This window comes from Catharus ustulatus, chromosome 5 (assembly GCF_009819885.2).
Source record: "Catharus ustulatus isolate bCatUst1 chromosome 5, bCatUst1.pri.v2, whole genome shotgun sequence".
NCBI classification, from domain to species: domain Eukaryota; kingdom Metazoa; phylum Chordata; class Aves; order Passeriformes; family Turdidae; genus Catharus; species Catharus ustulatus.
Genome location: NC_046225.1, coordinates 47,034,399 through 47,057,070, shown reverse-complemented (window position 1 = coordinate 47,057,070; position 22,672 = coordinate 47,034,399). Strand labels below are relative to the sequence as shown.

The following is a 22,672-nucleotide window of genomic DNA, read 5'->3' as shown; positions in this document are numbered from 1 at the left end:
TTTGTCAATAGATAAGCCGCACCCGGAATATTAGCCGCACTTTAGTTCGCAGAGAACTTTCACAAAGTCGTCATTTAGTAACACAATCGCGGGATCGCCGGGGCTTACTGGCTTACTGCCGACCTTGGAAACATTGTTTCCAAGTGAAAAAAGACACACCCTTTATTTACAAGCTGAAAAAGACAGGAACAATAGTGTGGTCATTTTGCGAGCATTCCCAATGGATCCGCGTTGCCTTTAAACAGCCACTCAGCCACGCGAGCAGGCAGCTGAGCTCCGAGCGGAGCCACATCTCCGTGCTGGCACAGGAGCGGCCGTTGTAGCCCTCGCAGCCCTGCGGGGGGAGCGGCCGTTGTAGCCCTCGCAGCCCGGCGGGGGGAGCGGCCGTTGTAGCCCTCGCAGCCCGCGGGGGGAGCGGCCGTTGTAGCCCTCTCCCTGCGAGCCGAGTGGCCGTTCTACCCCTCTCCCTGCGGGGAGAGAGGCTCCCCCAGCCCTCTCCCTGTGAGCCCAGCCAGCCCCGTAGCTGCACAAGACTGAAAACACTTTAAAAAGTACAGAGAAATATCACACACTTTTATCGAACTGCCGAGGTAACTCACCCCGATAACAACCCCCGCCCCTCAGTAACACCGCCATCCACAGGCAGGCAATAAGCTATTCTCTGATTGGTTCATCGTCGGAACAACAGGAAACCATGGATTTCAAACTGTTTTGGCTCGGGACTGGACCAGCATGATACTAGGTAAGGGCAGATATCACATTTTTGTCCATAGATTAGCCGCACCGGAATATTGGCCGCATTTCCGGGTTTCCACCAAAATTTTTGTCTTCTTGCTGCGGCTTGTATTCGTGAAATTACTGTACTTCTGTATGAACTGGGGATGAGGGGGTTGTGAGACCAGTTAGGAAGGTGGAGTACAGCCTACAGGAAATACAATGTGAGTACTCTCCAGCATTTCTTTATGCTGTGTGCATGACCATTTTTGGGCCCAGAAAGATGAATTATTTTACCTCAGGGACCCAAGCAGAGTGTTGCTGTGTCAGATGTTACAGGGTTTGCTCACAAACGTTGCTTGGATGCTGTTTTGATCATGAATGTTCATGTTGTCTGACCATTTACACAAGAGTTGGAAGGCCACAAGGTTTTTAGAAGGTATACAGAGTCTAATGCCCTTCACATTTCCTATCAAACTAAAACTAGTTTCCTTAACTTCAACTGTGGATTCTCCCCACTGTGAAACCTAGGGACAAGTCATTGCTGAATATACAAACACCTATTGTCCATGTTCTACCAAGAGAGAGAAAACTTAGGAGAGCAGACAGAAGTGGCTTCTGTTGGAGCAGCAGTTCATGGTGGACTTCAGGGCAGCTTGCAAAGGATTTTGTTTTGAAATTGAGCTTGTCCTTATTTAGATGGGGGGCTTTTAAGATGAGAAAGTGAAATCACATGGTGAATTGTGCTGCAAATTGTGCTCTTTCTGAAACAGTCTAATCCCAGGTTGCCAGTGCAGTCTTTTGGCTGGCTCAGCTGTCATCAACTCTCACACTTGAACGAAAGCCCAGGACTTGTAATACAGTAACAATATACTCACAATATTCTGATCTTAAATGGATATTAACTAAACCTCCCCCATTCCATTTTCCATCTCCTTCCTTTCCACTTTGTATCTTCATTATTTTTCCAAATGTTATGGTTCTTATGGGCATATGGTTCATGTTTGTCGGTGTAATACCAGAGATAATTTTCCCTGTGTTTTTTAGTGCATTTTAGAACATTTTTATAATGTTAAATAAACCTAATAGGACATAATTCTGTCTTTCCTTTGAAGTCGCTTTAGAGAAACTAAATGCTGGATTTATTTGCCCTTCCCTTTGGGGTATTATATCCAAAGTAATTTTTAGCTTCTTCCCTCTCTTTTTCTCATTCACTTCTTACAGACTACTATAAGAAAAAAAAAATTAACATTCAGAACTGCTATTATTTATTTTGTTTTAATGATCGATTCATATATATAAGCAGATTAATGAGGCCAAACTCAACTCAAATGTAAGTGTTCTCTAGTTATTATTGGAGATTATATTTCTGTTCTCTAGTTATACTGGAGAGGAATGACTTGCCATGTCCTCTATGTTGGGCTCAAATCTATTGTTTTAAAATTGTAAGAATTTTACATTTTATTTCAATGGAGGCAGCATATAATTCATTAATTACTGAAAATTAAATACTTTAAAGTGAGATTTTCCCTAGGAAGGAAGTGCCCAACAAACTCCTGCAATAGAAATTAGGTGGCAGAACAAGCCCAGAACATGAAAGAAGTTGTGGGCACTAGGAGCTATAAGAGGAAAATTCTCTCCTCCACTCTAATTTACAAAAAAGAAAAGAATTTGGTCTTTTCCTGATAACGTGTAAATTGCTAATGAAAAAATGAAAAACTATACAAAATAATTAGAAAATCTGTAGAGACTTGAATATCTGAAGCAATTTTATTAGTAATACCTGAGTCATGTAATGCAGAGTATGAGAGTATTTTTGCAATGGGAATGGTAACTTTTGATAAGATGAAGTTGCCAGTAGAAGAGTAACAAATCCTTGTAGAAGGGATTATTTAATTATGATCTGCTAAATTTCACTTCTTTGACTTGCCTGGATTTAAATTTACACTTGACATAATTTTGTTCAAGTATTATCCAATATGTTTAAATTAATAAAGAGCTGGGTAGATCTTGGCCTTTCAGAAGAAAATAAATACCATTAGCTACAATGCTTTAAACAGTGAATCAAGGCTTCCTCAGCTAAAATGAAATAATATTATCATAGCTTTTTTTTTAACATCTGCCTGACATAAAAATTACATATTAAATAAGAGGATGGTAGATAATACATAATGACCTGTTAGTATATTAGGATGGCTATTGTTTTAGGTAGCAATAAAAGTAAAGAATAATTTTTTATCATATTAATGTATTTAAAGACATTTTTTTCTGATGATCTTCAATCTTGTACTAATCATAGTTTATCCAAGTAAAATAATTTATTCTTTTCGAAGTGCAAGTAGAAAATTTAAGGGACAAATCAGCTTCTCTTTATCTTCCACAGAAGGCTGTTTATTTTGCCTCATGCAGTCCTGTACATGTACACTGTAGATGCAGTTTGCTTTTGCCAGAAAATGCCAAGCAAAAAAAATAGTTATAATTCGTATTTAAATTTGACAGTTTCCAGTGTTGTTATTCAAGACACATTTAGAAATGTTACTGACTCCAGTGTAAGACTTGTACAACCTTTGATCCAAATGTTAACTGATACAGAGAAGTTTTGTAAGCCTGATAAGTGTAGAGTGTAGGGAAATTCCTAATCCCCAAATTCCAGCCTAGTTATGGAACCATTAGTTTTATGACAGCCAAGGAGCTACAATGGCAAAATCCCTTGATTTGTATTGGAATTTTCTGCCAATGGTTGCAGTGTTTGGAAATATTTTGTTTGTTAAATTTCTCTGACATCTACTTGGAAGTGTATTGAAAATAACTAATTCTTTAAGCTTTAAGCAAGAATTACACTTTATTCTGGATTTTTTACTTGATTTTTGTATTTAGGGGTATCACCAAAATTTTAATGTATAAAAAATAAGAATAGAGAAACCATGAGGGTTTCAAGGAGTTATGATAATTATTGAAGAGTCTAATATACGTAAAGAAAAATAAGTCACCAAGTTTAGTAGAGGAACTGAAGACAAAGTGCTGTCAGCTGCAGTATATCAAAACTGGTGTGCCATGGATAGCTCTTTTGAGAATATTTTTTTTTTTGTCATGTTACTCTGTGCAGCAGGTCAGAAACAGCAACACTTACTTGTCTACTGCACAAAATGTATTTGTAAATTGTAAATTGAGTTAGGTATTATGACAAAGGCAAAATGCCTCTCAGTCACACAAACACACACACACATATATTTATCCCACTGTTCTCAGTGCAGTTCTCTTAGGTTTACAGTGGGATAGGTAGGGATACAGGGGATGTATAAGCAGGATTATCTCACAGGAATATCAGACATTAGGCCTTATTTCTTCTCATTATTTGTGTGCCTAAGGGAGCCATATTGGTATAATGAGAGAAAAGACACTAGATGATTTCAATGTGCTTAAGTATCTCCATTCTAGAAGAATCTATTTGGTTTTATTATGGATACAGTATGTAATTTAGTTGGTAATAGCAGCATTGAGCCTTGAAATTAAGCAACACAGCTAAAGAAGGGTTGTGTGGCAAAATGTGTTTCATGTCTGTAATTACAGACTGCAAAAACCCTCTCTTCCCTTAAAATCTCTTAAAGATTGCTATCTAAAGGGAAATTTCTATAACTGAGTTGAATACTGGATATTTTCAAAACTCCTGTGGGAGAATTACAGTAACTCTAAGATTGTTGTAGTTATAATTACTTTGCAAGAATCACCTTTTTCCCCAGGAAGGCAGCAGTGATCATAATGCGTCCTCTAGAAAGATATCCAAATGTTTCTCAGTGTGTATCACCTGCATCTCAAGGTTTAATTACTCATTTTCACTATCTTCTTGTAATAGCATTTCTGTTTTGCAGAAGACTGAAGATGATTCATGGAGGAATTGTCTTCCAATCATGTTAGCATCCATTCAAACAGCTGCTTAAAAGGATTTTAACAGGAGATGCTTATTCACTAGGATGCCTCAAAAAATTGGTTTCTGCAAACTGTACCCATGTGAAAAATCTTCTTGCACATGAGCAGCTTCACTTGAACAGTGATTATCATTCAGCAACTACAGAGCTAAGTTCAGGACTGAAACTTCTTAGTTCTATAAAGCTGATAGATATTTCTCTGGTGTTGGTAGTTATGACTTCAGGGTGGTTGAAGAGGAGCAAAGCATAAATCTAGGCTTTCAAAGTTCAATTCTACAGCTCCTTAATTCTTTCAAATACAAAAATCAGCAAAATATTTCCTGATGTAGGAATATTGTATTTTCCTCTGGTCAATACATGTGGCCTTGTGCCCATACTGTAGGACTGCAGGAGTGTAGGGTGACATCTTGGAGAAGCAGGTGGAAGGAATCTGCTTTCTCCTGCCCACTCCTTCAGTGAAGGTGTTCTAAAGCCCAGTACAGTATTTAATTTCTATTTTTGTATTCCCTCACTTTCACTGGGAAGTTGCTCTTAGATCTGTGGGAGGAAACACACGTTTTGTGGCATACACATATTTGACAAAAGCCATGAGACTCTATTATTTCTATGTAGGGAGTATAGACACAACCAGAAGAGGGACTTAAATCCCATAATGTAGCCTCAGGCCAGTTCTTTTTAGGGATGTGTATGTCAGAAACATGTGACAATAGGGAGTTGAGATGAAGTGCTGTGTTACAGTTGTCTCTGTTATTCACTGCTAGTTTGGCCTGCAGTGTGTCTGTGCAGGCGCTTTAGTTGAGATGACAGTCGTGGGAGTACAGCTGTTCTGCTTTGAGGGACAGCTCATCTGGAGTAGACAGATGCTCTGAGATGGAGCAGAGCCTGAACTGTGAGCCCAGCTGGCTGCTAGCTGGCTTCTTGCTGGTCAAACATCTTCTCAAAGTCAGACATACTGAGAGGTGCAGCACAGAGACACAGATGTCTGAATAAGCTCAGCCAGGCTCCAGGTTGGAGTATTAGCTGGAGCAGGACTGGCCCTTGTAGACCTTGTAGACAGAGCATTCAGTAGTGGCAAACATGAAGCTCAAAGAACAAAGTGTCCTTGAGGGAAAGGAGAAGACAATTTCTTCTTGGGCACTTTGCTGTTTAACTTAACGGTGATGTGTTAATGCTTGTAACAGGCTTGAGGCAGCGCTGTGGCCCCAGTTTGTTCTGGGAAACAAAAATCCATGATGTCCAAGTGACTGTGACATATCTGGGCTTGAGTGTTACTCATACACATCAGTCTTACGTTCTGAACTCCTGAAGCTACCCTGGCAACCCCCTATGCAGCTAAAAAGTAGAAGATTCTTAAGGGGACAAGAATTCTACAGCAAATGAGGGAAAGAGTTTTCTGGTTATATTGGTTGTGAATGAGGATGGAAGGTAGAGTGTTTTTAGTAACTAAAATATTTTTGAATAAATGTGCTTGTTCTTTTTAAGCACAGTATATTGTCTGACAAAGCCAAGTTGGCTTCTGTGTAGAGGTTGTGTGGGAGACCTTTTCATTTGCCCACTGATATTTAATGGCATCAAGTAGCCTTCAGACACAATTGTCATTGATTTGCTTACATATTCTGGAGAAAGTACCAGATGAGCAGTGAGGCTCTGTGGTATGTAGCTATTATGTATTTGCCTTGCTGCTTAGCTTGAGCACTGCCAAAGTTTCTTTCATGACTTTCAATAAATCCCTAGGGTATGTTATAAAAAACTTCTATATGAACCTATTAGCAATTCCCAGACAATGTCCAATGAGGGAGAACCCTAGGATTTCTTAAAATTAAAATATTGCACAGGTGATTGGATGAAATGTTGTAAAAAACATTTGGAATGCTATCAAGAACTTTATGATACAGACCACTTGATGATACAGACTACTGACATCTTTCTTTTTTGTCTATGGAAAAACATTTCCTGTCTTCACGTAATAATTGAATATAATATTAAATTTAGTCCTTTATTCTATGTTTAGAAGTGGCTGTGCAGTCTCCATCACTAGCAGGACTCCAGCAGATCCTTGTCGCCCAAAACCAAAAACATATACCTCATACCTGAGGTATGATTTAGAAATTGAGACATATTTCCCTGTGAAGTTCATTTTTTTTATGAGGTAGCTACACCTTCCTCATTATCTCCTGTTTCTATAACCTTTTTTACCTCTTTACCCTGTGTCCATTCCAGAGGATTTTTTGAGTATAACCTGTTGAGACCCTTTCCTGAGGTTCAGAAACAGCTGCTTCACAAATTAGTAATTTTCGCAATTCTTACTGAGAAGTTTTTGACCATCAAAAAAAAGCTGTCCCACTCATGCTGACATGCAAACAATAGCATATTGCAATTAAAAACTTCATTACTGCTTCTCTCCTGTGGAAAATGCTGTGTGTGCATCAGGTAGGCTATCAAGAAAAATAAGGTATACCAGGAATTTTGCTTGCTTTAGTTGAGACTGGGCAAAGAAAATTTTTACTTGAATAGCAGATGATTTCTAAGATATGATTTCTTCTTTTGTTCAAGGAAAAATAAATCCCAATAGCCCATCACTTCCAGACTAGTATCAGGAAAAGGTCTAAGGACTTTCATGTCTTCTGCAGTGAATTACATATTTATGTTAGGATCGATTCGTCATTAAGAAAAAAAACAACAAACCAAAACCATTTGTCAGAAATGCCAGTTTCTATTGAAGAAAGCTTCATCACAGTTGTTGCAATTCTATTACTCTTCTGCATGTCAAATCAATCAGAATAGCTTGAAAAAAACAAACACACATTTTGAAAAGATCGTTCTTGCTTGAATTAGTCTCCAAGATCTTTCAAATGGCAAAACCACATATGGATTTTTCTAAATTTCTGTTCATGAGGCTCTCTTGTGTTAGATTTAAGTAGGCTACATGCATTAGCTTTTTATTTTTGTAAAATACTATTAAGCCAGTCAGAGCCAGACAATATAATTAGTATTTCTTATTCCCTGGACAGTCCCAGTAAGGCTGTTACTACCTTTGATAATATCATGGAGAGTGACTCAGATACACTTCCAGATAATTTTCCATTGAAATTGGATGCATAATTTCTATTATTAAAAAGGGCAGATAATTAATGGCTCTGATTTTGTTTAAAATATTTAAACCTTGTTAACTCTTTCAGATAACTTTACAGAAATAATAAAAGGAAACTGAAGCACAGGACTCTAATTGCTGGATATCAATTTTAAAATGATCAATTTTTCACTAAATTGATCACTAATTGATGTGAGCTTTAAGAAGCAGCTTAGGAGGCAAAATAGAAAATTTGACCAATACTCTGGGAGAGAACAGTATGAAGACAGAAGGCAATGTCCCTTAGCAAAAGGATGTGCCTAGGAATGCAGATGGTTTTCTTCCTTGAGACAGATACAGGGCTCATCATTGGAAGCTCTGCTCTTTAAGACATTTGTCTGTCTCATGGCACTAACAGTTTGGCGCCTGCCAAAGCTCATCCATATGATGAAATTTAACCACAAAAAAAAGGCATTCATGGAAGATAGCAGATGGCTCTTATCCTCAGCTGGCTTCTGGAAAATGTGAATAATGGTGTTCGTGGTTTTAGGAAAAAAAATCTACCTTTTCCTATGAATTAGATTTTCAAATCTGAAGTATTTGTCTCTTTATCTGCAGAGAATTTTCTGGAAAAGTCTAATTCTGTTATTTTTGAAATTTAGCCTTATATTCAGGGATTTAATAAAGTTATATTTCAATGCTCTTGACTGACAGAGCTTGTGCCTAGGTCTAGAGTTTCTCTGTGGTTCAATGCAAAGTCTCCTAGACTAGAATTTGAGTGAGCTAGCTCAAATGCTGATTGTGGGCTCCCTGTGAGTGCAGATCTCCTTGGTAAGTAAATTAAGCCCTCTGTACTGCAATTCTGCTCAAGATGGTAAACAAAAAGGTTAGATACTGATGTCAGAGCCATTAGGGACTTAAAAACATATCAACAGACAAGGCTAAAATGAAAGTCTTGGATCCCAAGAGTAATGACCATTCCTGAAAATGCAACCTCACACATTTGTGGTAGAAAGTGAGGTTAAAAAAAGCAGCCTGAGACTGTAGAACAAGAGGTTAACCCCAAGAATCCACCAAAGGAAGAGGAAGCTATTAAAAGAACTATTGTCTCATCTTAAAAATAGGGATTTTCATTTGCAGCTACAACAGAGGTTCTGTCTCTGTTCAAAAATTTTATTCAAAACTCACTAGAACATGAGAAAACTCATTCTTTAATTTCTTTCTTTCTGTCTGATACTCCATGCTTAGTGAATGTAGCTTTCTACAGTGAAATTACTCATTTACCTGTAGATTGCTTTATAAGGGGACATCTTTCTGACTAAACTCCTTTGAACACTAATGACCAAAGAATGTGGTATTTGAGCATGTTTTTGTTCTTCTTTTCTTTCATAGAACCACAGAATCACTAGGGTTGGAAAAGACCTCCATGACTGGGTACAACCATTAACCCAACACTACTGTGTTTAAAATTAAACCATATTCCCAAGCATCACATCCACACATCCACATTTTGTACATTTCCAGAGATGGTGATTCCATCAGTTCCCTGGGCAACCTGTTTGAATGCTTGACCACTCTTTCAGTAAGGACATTTTTCCTAATTTCAATCTTAACCTCTGCTGGAGCAACTTGAGGCCTTGTCTTTTCACTTCTTACCTGGAACAAGAGACCAATGCTGACCTTACTACAACCTCCTTTCAAGTGGTTGTAGAGAGCAGTAAGGTTCCCCTTGAGCCTCCTTTTCGCCAGGCTGAACACCCACAGCTCTCTCAGCCACTCAACATCAGACTTGTGCTCCAGACCCTTCACCAGCTCTGTTGCCCTTCTCTGGACTTGCTCCAGCCCCTCAATGTCCTTCTTGTGGTGGAGGGTTCACAACTGGACACAGAACTCGAGATGTGGCCTCCCCAGTGCTGAGTACAGGGGACAATCCCAGCCCTGGTCCCACTGGCCACACTAATGCTGGTACAGGCCAGGATGCCACTGGCCTTGGCCACCTGGGTACACACTGGCTCATGTTCAGTTGCTGTCAACCCTGAAGTCCTTTTCCACTGGGAAGCTTTCAGCCACTGTTCTCCAAACCTGCAGCACTACAGGGGGTTGTTCTGACCAAAGTGCAGGACCTGGCACTTGGCCTTGCTGAACTTCATAGCACTGTCAATCCAGCCGTCCAGATTCCCCTGCAGAGCCTTTCTGCCCTCCAGCAGATTACAGTAATTTTATGATTATAAGCCGCACCATTTTGACTAAGATTTTGGTTTGAACCCAAAGTGCGGCTTATAATCAGGTGCGGCTTATATATGGACAAAGATCGAAAAGTTGCTGTTTTAGTTTGGAGGACAGGTGTCTGCTGAGAAAGGCAGGAGCTTCTCTTTGAAATGGAGAATGTAAACCCCCTCCCTCCAAATTATTATAATTTTGAAATCAAGGGGCTTTCAGGCAAAAATATGGGAATTAGGAATAACAGTTCTTTACTAGGGAAATTAAAATAGAAATACAGTACTGGTGATAGAATAGATACCTTTTATCACACTCTGTACTGTAACCCAAGACAGTTGCCGACACCCGGAAGTGCGACTTATAATCAGGTGCGGCTTATCGTGAAATTACTGTAATACTCCTGTGCAGCTTAGTGTCATCTGTGAACCGACTGAGGCTGCACTCGATTACCTTGTCCAGACCATCAGTAAAGATATTAACAGGACTGGCCCTGAGCCCTGGGGAGCTGACTGGGGACTGGCCACCAGCTGGATATAATTCCATTCACCACCACTCTCTGGGCCCACCCATCCAGACAGTTTTTCACACAGTGAAGTGTACATCTGTCCAAGCTCCACTGGAGCAGACAGTTTCTCCAGGAGAATTCTGTGGGAGACATTATCAAAAGATTTGCTAAAGTCCAGACAGACAAACATCCACAACCCTTCCCTCATCTACTAGGCAGGTCACCCTCTCTAGAAGGAGATCAGGTCTGCCAAGCAGGACCTGCCTTTCCTAATCCCATGCTGTCTGTGCCTGATTCCCTTGTTGTGCTCTATGTGCAATGTGATGGCAATCAAGATGATCTGTTTCATAGCCTTCCCTGGTACCAAGGTCAGGCTGATAGCCCTGTAGCTCCTTGGTTCCTCCGTCTGTACCTCTTGTAGAAGAGTGTCCCATTTACTAAATTTTGGGAAATCGGGCCTCTCAGCCAGGACTGCAGGTTAATTATGGAAAGTGGCCCAATGAGCACTTCCACCAACTCCCTCAGTAGATCCTATCCCTCCCCATGAGCTTGTGTGGGTCCTAAGTGGTGTAGCAGGTTGTTGACCAGTTCCCTGTGGACTATGGATTATGGACTATGGGGACTTCATTGTGCTTCCTCTCCCTTTTCCTAGCTCTGGGGGCTGGTTCTACTGAAGGAAAGAAAACATGTACATCCTTTGTCACTGTGTTTCCTTCTGCATCCAATAAAGTCTGGAGAGTCTCCTTAGCCCTCCTTGTGTTTCTGATTCATAGAAACATTTTTTGTTGTCTTTTTGTCAGCAGACAAAGTTCTAGCTGAGCTTTGGCCCTTCTATTTTTTTCCTTGCATAACATCACAACACCCTTGAAGTCTTTCCAAGTTGCCTGCCCCTTCTTCCAAAAGTGATACAAATGAATATTCCAACAAAAGAATAGACCAAACTTGCCACATCAACTATAATGCAAAGTCACTTCTTTAGGTCAGGCAGAGGTATCCTGCTTATATCCAAGGAAAAAAATTTCCTCTGTCTAGCCTTTATGGATGTTATATTTTGTTTTTTGAGAAAGTCCTTTCTAATAAGTATATATGTACCACTTCCCCTTCCTTCTTCGCTGGTAACCCTATGTAAATGTTTCTTATAGAGCAGTTCTTCAGGATCTATAAAGAGGCATATTTAAAAAGGCATTTATTAGCTTATCAAAGTTCTGAAATGATTTTTGTTATCTGAGGGACAAATTGGTTGGAGATGGCCAAGAATGTCTTTATGTGTTACTGTAAATTATTTATTAACCCTGGGTTTTCATGGCAAGTTAAAAATTCATATGAACATTAGATTTAAAATATAATTATCTGAACTAGCGGAAGCACTTGTTCAGGCTTGTAATTGGGCAGATATACACATAATACACATTATACACTGCAGGGGAAACTTGGGACTTGTGTCCAGATCATCAGAGGTATTATGTAGCCTACTCTCATTGACAAAGAGTCTAAATTTGGTACTTGAATAACTTGGCATCTCCCTTAAATCATCCAAATACAGAATGTCAATAATTTATATTTACTCTCACCTTGATTTTGTTTAATTTCTTTAGACATATTTGGATTAGTAGACAGTAACAATGTACTAAACTGGGAAGCACTACTAAATGTGAGTGATAGTAGTGAAATCTGACCCTGCATCTGCTCTTTGCTATCTTTCTAGTTTTGGAAAAAATTGTAAAACAGTTACATTGCATTTAATTGTCTTTTTTATTCAAATCACATGGCTTTGTTGGAGCTGTATTACTCCTACTTGACCAGAGTCATTTGAGCACATTGTTGAAGCACACTAAACATGTGCTCCAATTTAAATTGTTGAATTGGCTTTTTAGCAGACAGTATGAGGGACCACTGGAAAGCAGATCATCCCACCTCTTTAAAAGTGTGACAAACTGCCTTGTGCAGCTGCCTGTGCTGCCTGTCTCTCTCTCCCTGCTATCCATATGGGAGTATGGAATGTTAGGTAAGGAAATACAGCTGGTCAGACAAGGAGTTTTAGGTGCCAAGTTACAGAGATGAATCCATCAGAGATGTCTTTTGTTTTTACATTTTTAATTTTTTTTTTTTAATTGAGAAATCAAACGGACCTGTAAGGTCCTATTTTTTGTACAATAGCAAAATATTGGCAAGGAAACTGCTAAGGAAAATTTCTGCTAGTATTCTCTTAAATTGCTAACAAAATAAAATTATTGACAATGGAAATAAACAGAGATCCAATCATCATTTAAAACTTTAACCAAGATGTCAAATAATATATATTTTTTGCGTGTGCTTATGGGATTTAATTTGCTAAAATAACTTCTCTGAGATTCCTGGAATAAGAAAGCTTATAAATTGAAAAGCTTCAGTGTTACCAAAAGGAATAGCTCTTTAAGCATTTGGTTTGAGAATTTGTATGAGCTGAAGGAAAACTCAAAGAGTTATATTGTCTTAATTGTACCTATATATGAAATCCTTGTGATACAGTCTTCTAATACAGAGGTGTTATAGCTTTGAAAGAGCTGAGATAAAGGAAAATTAAACTATTTACAAATAAAGCTGTCTTGCATAAAAGAGAGAAAGCAATAACTGATATGGGTAATGTAAATGTTTATATTTCAAGTGTTCTCTGCCAGAATTTTTGCAAAATATCAAATATTCAAAGATATTTAAGCCAATTGTTTATCTTACTCCAGATAGTAATGAATTGCTCCTTCTTGTAGAAGTAAGCATGACAATCACAAGTATCAGCTAAGTAGAAAGGATTGTGCCCTGTTCTGTAATACAAATTTATAGCTCTTGGCTTGGTGGTCATTTAAGGCATCTCTTGCTGAGAAGGGGCTGCTTGTGTAAGAGGAAACTGCAGGTAGATGAAGGTATCAGATACTGCACCTTAGTTCTCAGAGAAGATACTGTGGCTGTCACAGGACAGGCAGTTCTTTTCCCCTTGGCTGATGGTCTTGTGATTTTTGATGTTGTCTCCTTCTCCATGGCATTTCCTTCTGAAAGGAAATGTAACCAGCTATGAGCCTGTGCACTTATGTCTCCTTTGAGGAAACAAGGGCAAGCAGTGAAGCAGCACAACATTGGCATGTACTGATCAACCTTTCTGGCAGCAAGAATCAGCTAGATGTAGCTTCCTTTGTGAAGTTGTATAGGCTATAATGTTGATTAGAAGGGCCTCACTGTAGGTGCGAATCTTGTGCCTGTCTCTCCTTATCTTTCGGTGTCCTAGTGGCAGTCTCGGAGTAGGAATGCACAGTCTGCTCTCTGGAGATCAGAGCTCTCCTATCATGACAGTGGTCACTAAGAGTGGAGAATGTTACTTGAAGAACATGCCTGCCACTGACCCAGCAAGTGGTTTGTGTTTCAGAACAATAATTTTTCTCTGATTGACACAATTGCTTTCAAAACTTGCCACCTCTCCTCCTCAGAGCAGACAAACAGATAACCATTGCTGAAATTTATATTTTTATTTCTTTAGATCCCTGAAAATTCTTAGTAGTGAAAGAGTAATAATAATAATAATAATAATCTTATGGGGCTTGAGGTATAACACAGAAATAGATTTCCTTTTCCCTGGGTATAGTCGCTTCAGAAATGCCTGCTGCCTACACTGGGACCAGCCAGGCAGTTCTTTTTGAGTTAGGCCTATGCAGAGCAGAATGTAAAGTTTGCATCAACCTTGAGTGGTCCTTTGATCTTAGCAGCTGTATGTCCTGAATGCACACCAGCATGAGCTCTGAAAGGATTTTTTTATATGACTTTCCTCCATCAGAGGAACCTTATGTCCTTCTCACAAGACTCCTGAGTAAAGTCATCAATACCCATGGAAAGTTTCAGAGTCTTGAGGATACGTTTAAAAGGTATGACACAACCTAGCTTTTAGCCATAATGCAGAATTCAGCTCCTGCGTCCTGGGATAGTGGGCCTTTTGGGCTGGGGTGTCAGTAAACTCATCTCCAGACTCAGATAAGTGGTTGAAATGTGAGAGCTGAGGTGAGCTTTAGCTAGGCTAGGCAGAATCATTGCATTACTGACTGATCTGTACCCCTCATACTACTCATATGCTTGAAGAGTGATTCAGATGATGAGACGATGGGTACGGGCTGAGAGTCTGTAGAACAGAAAAATACTGTTAAATGAACAAATGAGACACATGTACACAGCAAAAACATTTCATTTGTAACAGTACCAAACAGAAACTAGGGAAAAATATTTGGACTCTTGGAGAAGAACACTGAACATTTCTGATAAATTTTTTTTTAAAAAATTCTGTTATTGTTGTTTCTGTTATTAAAATATGATCTACATATGGATATAAACCAAACTGTGGAGTAATACAAGTAAGACAAGAACTACTAATGCTGCAAAATAGTATTAAACTCCAACAAATTATATGTTTCCAAAAATATTTTAAGTTCATATCTATATAGTACCAAGAAAAGACAGTCAAATTTCTAGCTGGTCTGATTTTAAGTATTTATCAAAGCAGCACAAGAATCTCAAGGGGCACTTCACATTAGTAGCAAGTGCAAATTTGGGAACAGAGTGTTGTCTTGTGATTCTTACTCTGAATCAACCAAAGAGAACACTTTTTTTCTTAAAGTTAAGACTCATAAATCCTAACATCCCTGAATATATATTTTGCCATCTGAGCTGTTTTCTGAACTCCAGTCTAAATAGGTCTCATATTGACTTAAGGAATATCTACATATTCACTCAAATGAAGACAGTAAGGTTCAGTTCAGTGGTCCAAGGAATCCTGCCAGGCTTCCATGCTTTTGTAGAAAAGCACAGGTTTTGTACAGTTCCTACATTATATTTTCTGGTCTTGTGGGGATAATTCACATGCACAGTCCCCTCTCTGTAGCCATCTAAGCTATCTTCATCTGTGAGGAAGTACTTGTAACTTAGGTTATATAACTAAACATACTTTCAAACAGATGGCTCAGCAGCATCCATTTGTCTAATTTAGTGGGAATTGTATATGTTGTCCAAGTGCAGATATGTGGTTAGCAAGCTCTAAAAATCTTTACTGTGGATGCAGAACTAGTGCACAGCTACGTGACAAGTGTGATTGGTAGTGGTTAAACTGGTAGAAGCCAAACAGCTTACTGTGTAAGCATATCCAGAGAAGATAAAGAAGTTCCCTGCTCCCTGTCCCACTGAATGCAATAACATTCAGCATCCTGATCCTTACCAGACATTTCCCTTCAGGTCTTTGTTGCAATTCCTGTCAAAATTCAGAGATGACAACCTAAAGTCAAGTCGTGCTCAAGAACATTTTACGCAGCTTTTCTATTTAAAGATTTTGGGAATACTGCATTTGAACCACGTCTTTTTACTCCTTATGCCAGGTGCTTTTCCTGTCACTGGTCATTCTCTTGAGGCCTAAATGCTCCAAGTAAGATCAACAGAAGAACATGTTCATTTTTCCGTGCTGGCAACAACAGTATGCTTCCAAAGAAAAGATCTGAATGTTCCTGGAAAGTAAGCTCTATGGGTAAGTCTAAAATATCTAACCATTTCAAAGTCTGCTAAAGTTCTGTTGTGTATTTTGGGTGATCTTTCTGGTATTAGGATCCTTCAGAGGCACAAGAAAAGTGAACCTACACCTTTAGTGAACTAAAGAGGGCATGTTTTCAAGATGAGAAGTGAAAATCAGGAAGATGGCTTGTTATAAAAAATGAAAAAAACTTTTCAAACAATTACGTGAAAACCTCTATTAAAGACCCAGCTGGAAGTTACAGGCAACTCCCTTCAAAATGGAAATAGTTACAGTAATTTCATGATTATAAACTGCACCATTTTGACTAAAATTTTGGCCCGAACCCGGAGTGTGGCTTATAATCAAGTGCGGCTTATATATGGACAAAGATCGAAAAGTTGCTGTTTTAGTTTGGAGGATAGGTGTCTGCTGAGAAAGGCAGGAACTTCTCTTTGAAATGGAGAATGTAAACCCCCTCCCTCCAAATTATTATAATTTTTAAATCAAGGGGCTTTCAGGCAAAGATATGGGAATTAGGAATCACAGTTCTTTTCTAGGGAAATTAAAATAGAGATACAGTACTACAAAGAAACAAACTCCAAACCCTGACAAAGTCAGAGTACAACCTGACACCCTGTCAGGCAGGGTGTTGGTAGCAGTCCCATTCCATGGTGGCTGCATCCTCCTGCAGTGACAGATGTGGCTCAGTTGGAGCAGTGCTCCTGTAGAAGGTGCAGTTTCCCTCCGGAGGTCCAGTGGTGATGTGGAGGAATCCGGTTTTCCTCTGGAGTCCAGTGGAGAAAGGGGCTCCCTTAGTGTCCCAAAACCTCTGTTTTTATGTTGGTGAGAAATGCTGGGCTCTTCCCCCTGGCTGGAGCAACTCTCAATGGGATGCAGTAATTTTATCAGTCCCACAGTGGGACTCAATGGGCCATTAGCAGAAAATGACTCTCTGGAGGAAGGATGGGTTGTGAAAAGATAAAGAACAATGCCTTGCCTGGTTTCAATGGATGGCCCATTAGCAGAATATCCGCCGTTGAGATAAGGATCACTGCCCCCACCCTCAACAGATGGTGATAGAATAGATACCTTTTATCACACTCTGTATTGTAACGTGCGGCTTATAATCAGGTGCGGCTTATGTATGGACAAAGAATGAAAAGTTGCTGGCACCTGGAAGTGCGGCTTATACTCAGTGCGGCTTATAATCGTGAAATTACTGTACATAATGTACAACCAGGATAGGGACTCAGCATTTACTGCCCCCGTGAGTGCAGTGAATCCCCCTGCTCAGCATGGGTCTTCTTAGGAAGTAAAACTCAGTGAACTAATGCCTGGAACAAGGATGAGAAATTTCCAAGTGAAGTAGCATTCTTTTGTGACTGGAACTGCAACAAACTGGACCAGCAGTTCAGTAGCCTTGTCAGGATTCCGCAAGATTTTTCTCCTTTCTGGAGAAGGAAAGGAAAGTGAAAAATTAAAAAGTTTTAGATGTGGAAAGAGAGTAAAATTCTTAAGACCTAATAATTGACTTCATTCCTATCCAGAGCATAGCCAGGGGTACTTTCACAACACCTGCACACCTGCAGTTCTGTGGCCTGAGGAGGGGGCACAGGGATTTAGGAGAGTAGATTGTGGGTAGTATATGATATACAGTCTTTTCTTCAGCCCCACAAAGCCAAATTGTGAAAATTTGCTGCTCTTTTAATCACATATCTGTCACAGCACTGGCTGGAGACCCTCTTTTGTGAGCAACTTATCTGAAGTTAGAGATGGCCTTTGAGGTGTGGTCTCTGGAATGCCACATCATTGTTCTTCAGCACTCACTTCCACTTCCACTTGCGTTTCTGAGTCTGAGTTTCCTCTTGCTTGTAGGAAGGTGCAGGAAGATAGATTCTGGAGTAAAGTGGTTGAGGTAGAAGTTTTTTTGTTGAAACTATGATGAATGTGCATAAAGATTTGCCCATCCCATCCTCCCTGTATGGAGACCCATAACAGTACTAGGAGTTCTTCCCAGACCTTAAGAAACTCCTACTTATTATTGAGTTAATTGTTATGGGGTTGAGAAAAAGGCACATTTCTTACTAAGTTTGTTTTTCCGGACTGAGAGGACTCTGCAGCTCTTCAATGCATGTTCTTTGCTTGCATTTATTCTTAGTAATGTTCTCTTTGTTTTTCGGGTTTTTTTGTTTTGTTTTTTTTTCAAATATCTTTTTATAAAACTCCATTAACTAAAAAAAAGGGAGAGAAAATCAGTTTGCAGTGAAGCATAAGACACTTCACTTTGTTACCCTAATGTAAAAATGGGCAAAGGCAAAGGTCCTGGGATATAATGGATCTATGAGCCATCTCTAAGAACTGCTTCCAAAAAAATTCCTTTCCATCACTCCATTTTTAAATACAAAGGAATAGAAGAAACATTTTCAGCATTTCACTGGATTGAGTATGCAAAAGAAATACCATGGGAATAAGTTTAGAAATACTGAGAACTCAAATTCAGACTCTTTGATGTTAACAGCTTTACTTACCAAGACAGAATATTTTTCTCTACTTAGGATAGAAATTCTCGCTATTACACATATTCACCTAAAGTGAGAATTTTCTTAGTTCTGATGCAGGTTTGACAAGATGATCTTACTGGAGCACATCACATATTTTTTCTGCTTCTTGGTGATTAGAAGAATTAAATTAGACTATTTGCCCTTCCCCCCCATGAAATGGGCTGATTGACAAGAAAAGAGCTCTGTGCTTTGGGTCAAGATGAGCACTTTGGGCTATTTGGTCTGAGAGTTGTAGGATATGGGTGTGCATGGAAAGAATAGGAGCCCCAGGCACTATGGAGAAAAATCAGAGGACTCTAGAGCTCTAGATAAAGTTTCTGCTCAGAGCTTAGGGTACCAGAGAATCTGACATATTCACAGTAGTTCAGGTAGCTAGTTCAGCAGAGAAAAACAGTATTTAAAGTCCTATTCTAAACTCATCATCCAGCTGAAGAAAGGAAAAGATGAGAAAGATGCACATGGTCTTGCTGTGATGGATCTTGGTCTGCTGTCAATAGAAGGAGACCGTGGACAAGCCATCTTTCAAAACTGCCCATGTGGATGCTGCCAGCATGACACATAGGCACTGCCTGTTAGTGATATCTGATCCATTCCATGGAGGAGCTGATGGGATGCTTGCTTATTGTATTTTTTTCTGTCTGGTACAATAGAGAGTGGCTTCAGCAACATTTGAAAACATCTGTTGATAGTTCTGTTTTTACAGTGTTTAAGTGTTTCTTGTTCAACACACCAAAATCACATGAGAACTGAATCACATTCACCCATTTCCAAACTGTGTGTGATGATCTGCACAGTATGAGGAATTTATAGCAGTCATTGTATCTTCCAAGCTCAGTAACTCAGGCATCAGAAGAGCCAACTGTATTTTTTTCCAATTCTAGCTAGATTTGTAATGCACTTACTAAATATCTGCCCTTTCAGAAACAGTTTTACTTCTGCCAAAATGAACATTAGGAATACTAATGCAGGTCAGGTAGTTTATTGTTGTTATGAACAACACCATAAGTAACCCATAATGAATCTAAAATGAATAACGAGTAGCTACTGTTGTATGGTGTAAGGTTCTTTAAACAAAAGAGAGAGCAGTAAGAAAATCAAAGAAAAAGGTTCCTGAAAAGACAAAATAAAAGAATGTTACAGCTGAGTTGCTTTTTTTCGCTTTTGCTGTGACACTGTGGTGGGACAACAACTGCGGAGGTGGGTGGAGCCTCAGGTAAAGGCTTTGAAAAGCTCTGAAACGTGTTGAGAACAAAGAAGCCCTGAATCTCTGCAAGAACGCTTTTGAGCTTAAAGAGCTGAATCTGAATGAAGAGTGCTGCCTCCAGTTTCCCACATGTCCTGGGATGGCTGGTCAAAAGCCTGGTTGCACCCTGTTAACAGAGTGCACTGAGTCAAATTTGCCACCACACACAATTCTTTTCTCTGAACTGTGCACCACACTGTTCTAGTCTGTTTTAAGCTGTTTCTAAATTGAATAACTAAAGCATTCTGGGACAGGATCACTTTTTAGAAAGCTAAATTGAACTCTGGCTTATTCATGGACTTAATTTGTGTTTTTGAACAAAAAATTTGATCTCCTGTGACACCAAGATTGTTATTATCATAATAAAGGAAGTAAAGTTTATGATTTCTGAAGAGAAGTAGAAGCATTAGGGCCTGTAGCTATCTTAACCCAGGAATGGACAAGAATCTCTGTTGTGCAAGTACACTATTCACTTTCTGTTTTCTCTCTTTTACCTTTACTTATCTCTAAAGCTGAATTTCAGGTCATATGGAGACAGTCGGTGAATTGAATTTTTATTATATGCTTCAATTGAGATCAAAATGTCAAAACACTATAGAAAAGTAATCTTTATTTTTAGCCACAGAGAGGAAATGCATATACTTGAAAAGTCTGTCCTTGTGAAATATCTGCAGCATTTTGCAGAGGCAAGAAATGCAAGCACTAAGTGCTTTGTCCTGAAAAGACACTTCAATTGAATTATAATTAGTCCTTGCAAGGTAAATAAACCCAACCCTCCTTCTCAGCATGCCAAATAAGGTCTTCATCACTTCAGGATGCTGGGATGCAGCTCAGGGTCCAACAATGTGCCACCTTAACCTCTATACTATGTGCCTGCCAGCAGACCTGAAACACTTGTGTTCCTCTCTCTCCTATCTCACTTAAGTGCAAAATTTTGTCATATTGTCCTGTTTTGAGTCGTTATTTTATCAACAAATACTTTGTCCCTTCACTACCACAAAAAATCCCAATGACTACCTACTGCTGAAAACTGACATTACTAAACAAGAAAGAGGAAGGTTTATATCAAAAGGAAACCCAACAAAGCAACTGTATCAGAACAAGATGTTTCTCAATCTGATTAATAAAGACAACAATCCATATTCATCTTTCTTCCAATATTTTTACTTAAATAAGCTAAAATATGTATGAAGTACAACTTACCAATGTACAGATTTTACCCATCCCTACTATAACTTGGCAGCATTTTCTGCTGACAAATTTGGTGCATCTGTAGGTCTGGTGTTTGGAGTTCTACTTCCTGGAGAATAGTCTGTGGTTCTACTTGGGCGAGATAGGACATAGTAAAAATGACAGTAGTGTCACCTTAAGGAGCCCTGCATTTTTTATGGATTTTTATCAATGTATTTCATAATAATTATTTTTCAACTATTTTTTCTGCACTACAGTTGTATCTCATTCTCTAATTGTGAAACAAGAATGAATTTTCTCTCTTTTGTGGTCAGGTCTGCTTGCTTTACCTCTTCCAACAACTGTACTGAAATCACAAAGAAATCACAAAGATTCTTTCTAGTGAGGTGAACATGAGTTGTCCTGTAAAGCTTGGTTGTACTTAAGTATTAAATAATAGTGCTTAGCACTTGTGCAACTTAATGCCTTATAATCTTCAAAGCACTTTACAAATCTTAACTAGTTAATCCCTACAACAGCTCTGCATGGTAGGCTATGAAGGTCACACATTAAAAATCTCCCACAATACAAGCTTGTCTGCATAGTAAGCCTATGGGAGAAAATATCTGCACAGATATGTTCCTGAAGTCATGAGTGTTTCATTTTACTGGACTGTAATATGGCTAACTTTCAGTAAATTTGTTCTGCTTTCTTATCCCACTCAAAGCAAATCCATTATACCCTGCAGCACACAGTATTATCAAAATTTTGAGAATTTTCTTTTGTTATTAAAACTTATGAAAACAAATGAGAAGCAGAGGTTATGAATTTTATTTAAGAAATCAAATTTATGTTGCCAATGATTGCAAAGACCATCTATAGGAAAGGGTCAGAAAGTCCCTAAAAACTGAAGCACTCAGGACAGTAACTAACATTTTTAGCAACTTCTTTTGAAAATTTGACTTTTGTTATATTGATAGATTGCCAGGAAAACAAACTCTGCTTATACCCAATTTCGCTGGAAAACTTAAGCCTTTAGAGACACCATTTCGTTTGGGAAATAGCATGGTTTTCTAGCTTGAATTTTCTTTGGATTTTCATGTTCCTGAAAAAAAATAATCAAATACCTACTGCTAAAGAATATTGTTTCTTTAGCCTTTTCAGGTCTAAAATTTCCCACAAAGTGGAACTACTGTTTTTAGTTCACCGTAGTACTCTCACCACTGCTTCCATCTGTTGCTAATTTGGGTGGAAAACTTTTTAAAACAACAGTACAGTTTGACAGTAACATTATAATTCTATGTGAAGACCAAATTCACCGACCAAAGGTGTAAGTCATTAGTTCATGACTACCTCTCAAGCATCTGCATAGAAAATAAGGCACTCAAAGGTGTTTATTCTTTGTAATACTTATTGTAGAGAGGAAACAAAGTCTGACTGATGAGGCCTTTTTGGAAGGGAAGCAGACACAAAGTAGAGTTTTTGTCACAAGTTAAAAAAAAAAAAAAATCATCAGTTTTCCAGAATGTCATGGAGACACTGCAACCTTATTTATAAATACAGCATGATCCTTCCCCTCCAAGGCACCAGGCAACTTAATGCCTCCTTTTGCTTTCGAGTACAACTGTCTCTTTGTAAAGCTTGTAATTTGAGAGCTGATCCTTTATAATAAGAAGCTCTATGATATCATGAAGGCTGACCTCGATTCCTTATTTCCCTAATGCTCCAACCTGGAAACTTTTATTTCCTTG

The 22,672-nt window shown here is 38.9% G+C and overlaps 1 protein-coding gene across 3 annotated transcripts in view; it reads left to right on the top strand.

Moving 5' to 3' along the window:
• Positions 1-22,672, top strand: part of TRMT9B (tRNA methyltransferase 9B (putative)) — a 127,250-nt gene that overhangs the window by 79,968 nt on the left and 24,610 nt on the right. For all 3 annotated transcript variants that reach the window (XM_033060242.2, XM_033060241.2, XM_033060243.1), the window contains exon 2: positions 15,817-15,962. In XM_033060242.2, coding sequence (XP_032916133.1) covers positions 15,937-15,962 — 26 coding nt within the window. In that variant the 5' untranslated portion in view covers positions 15,817-15,936. The remainder of the gene's footprint in view (positions 1-15,816; positions 15,963-22,672) is intronic.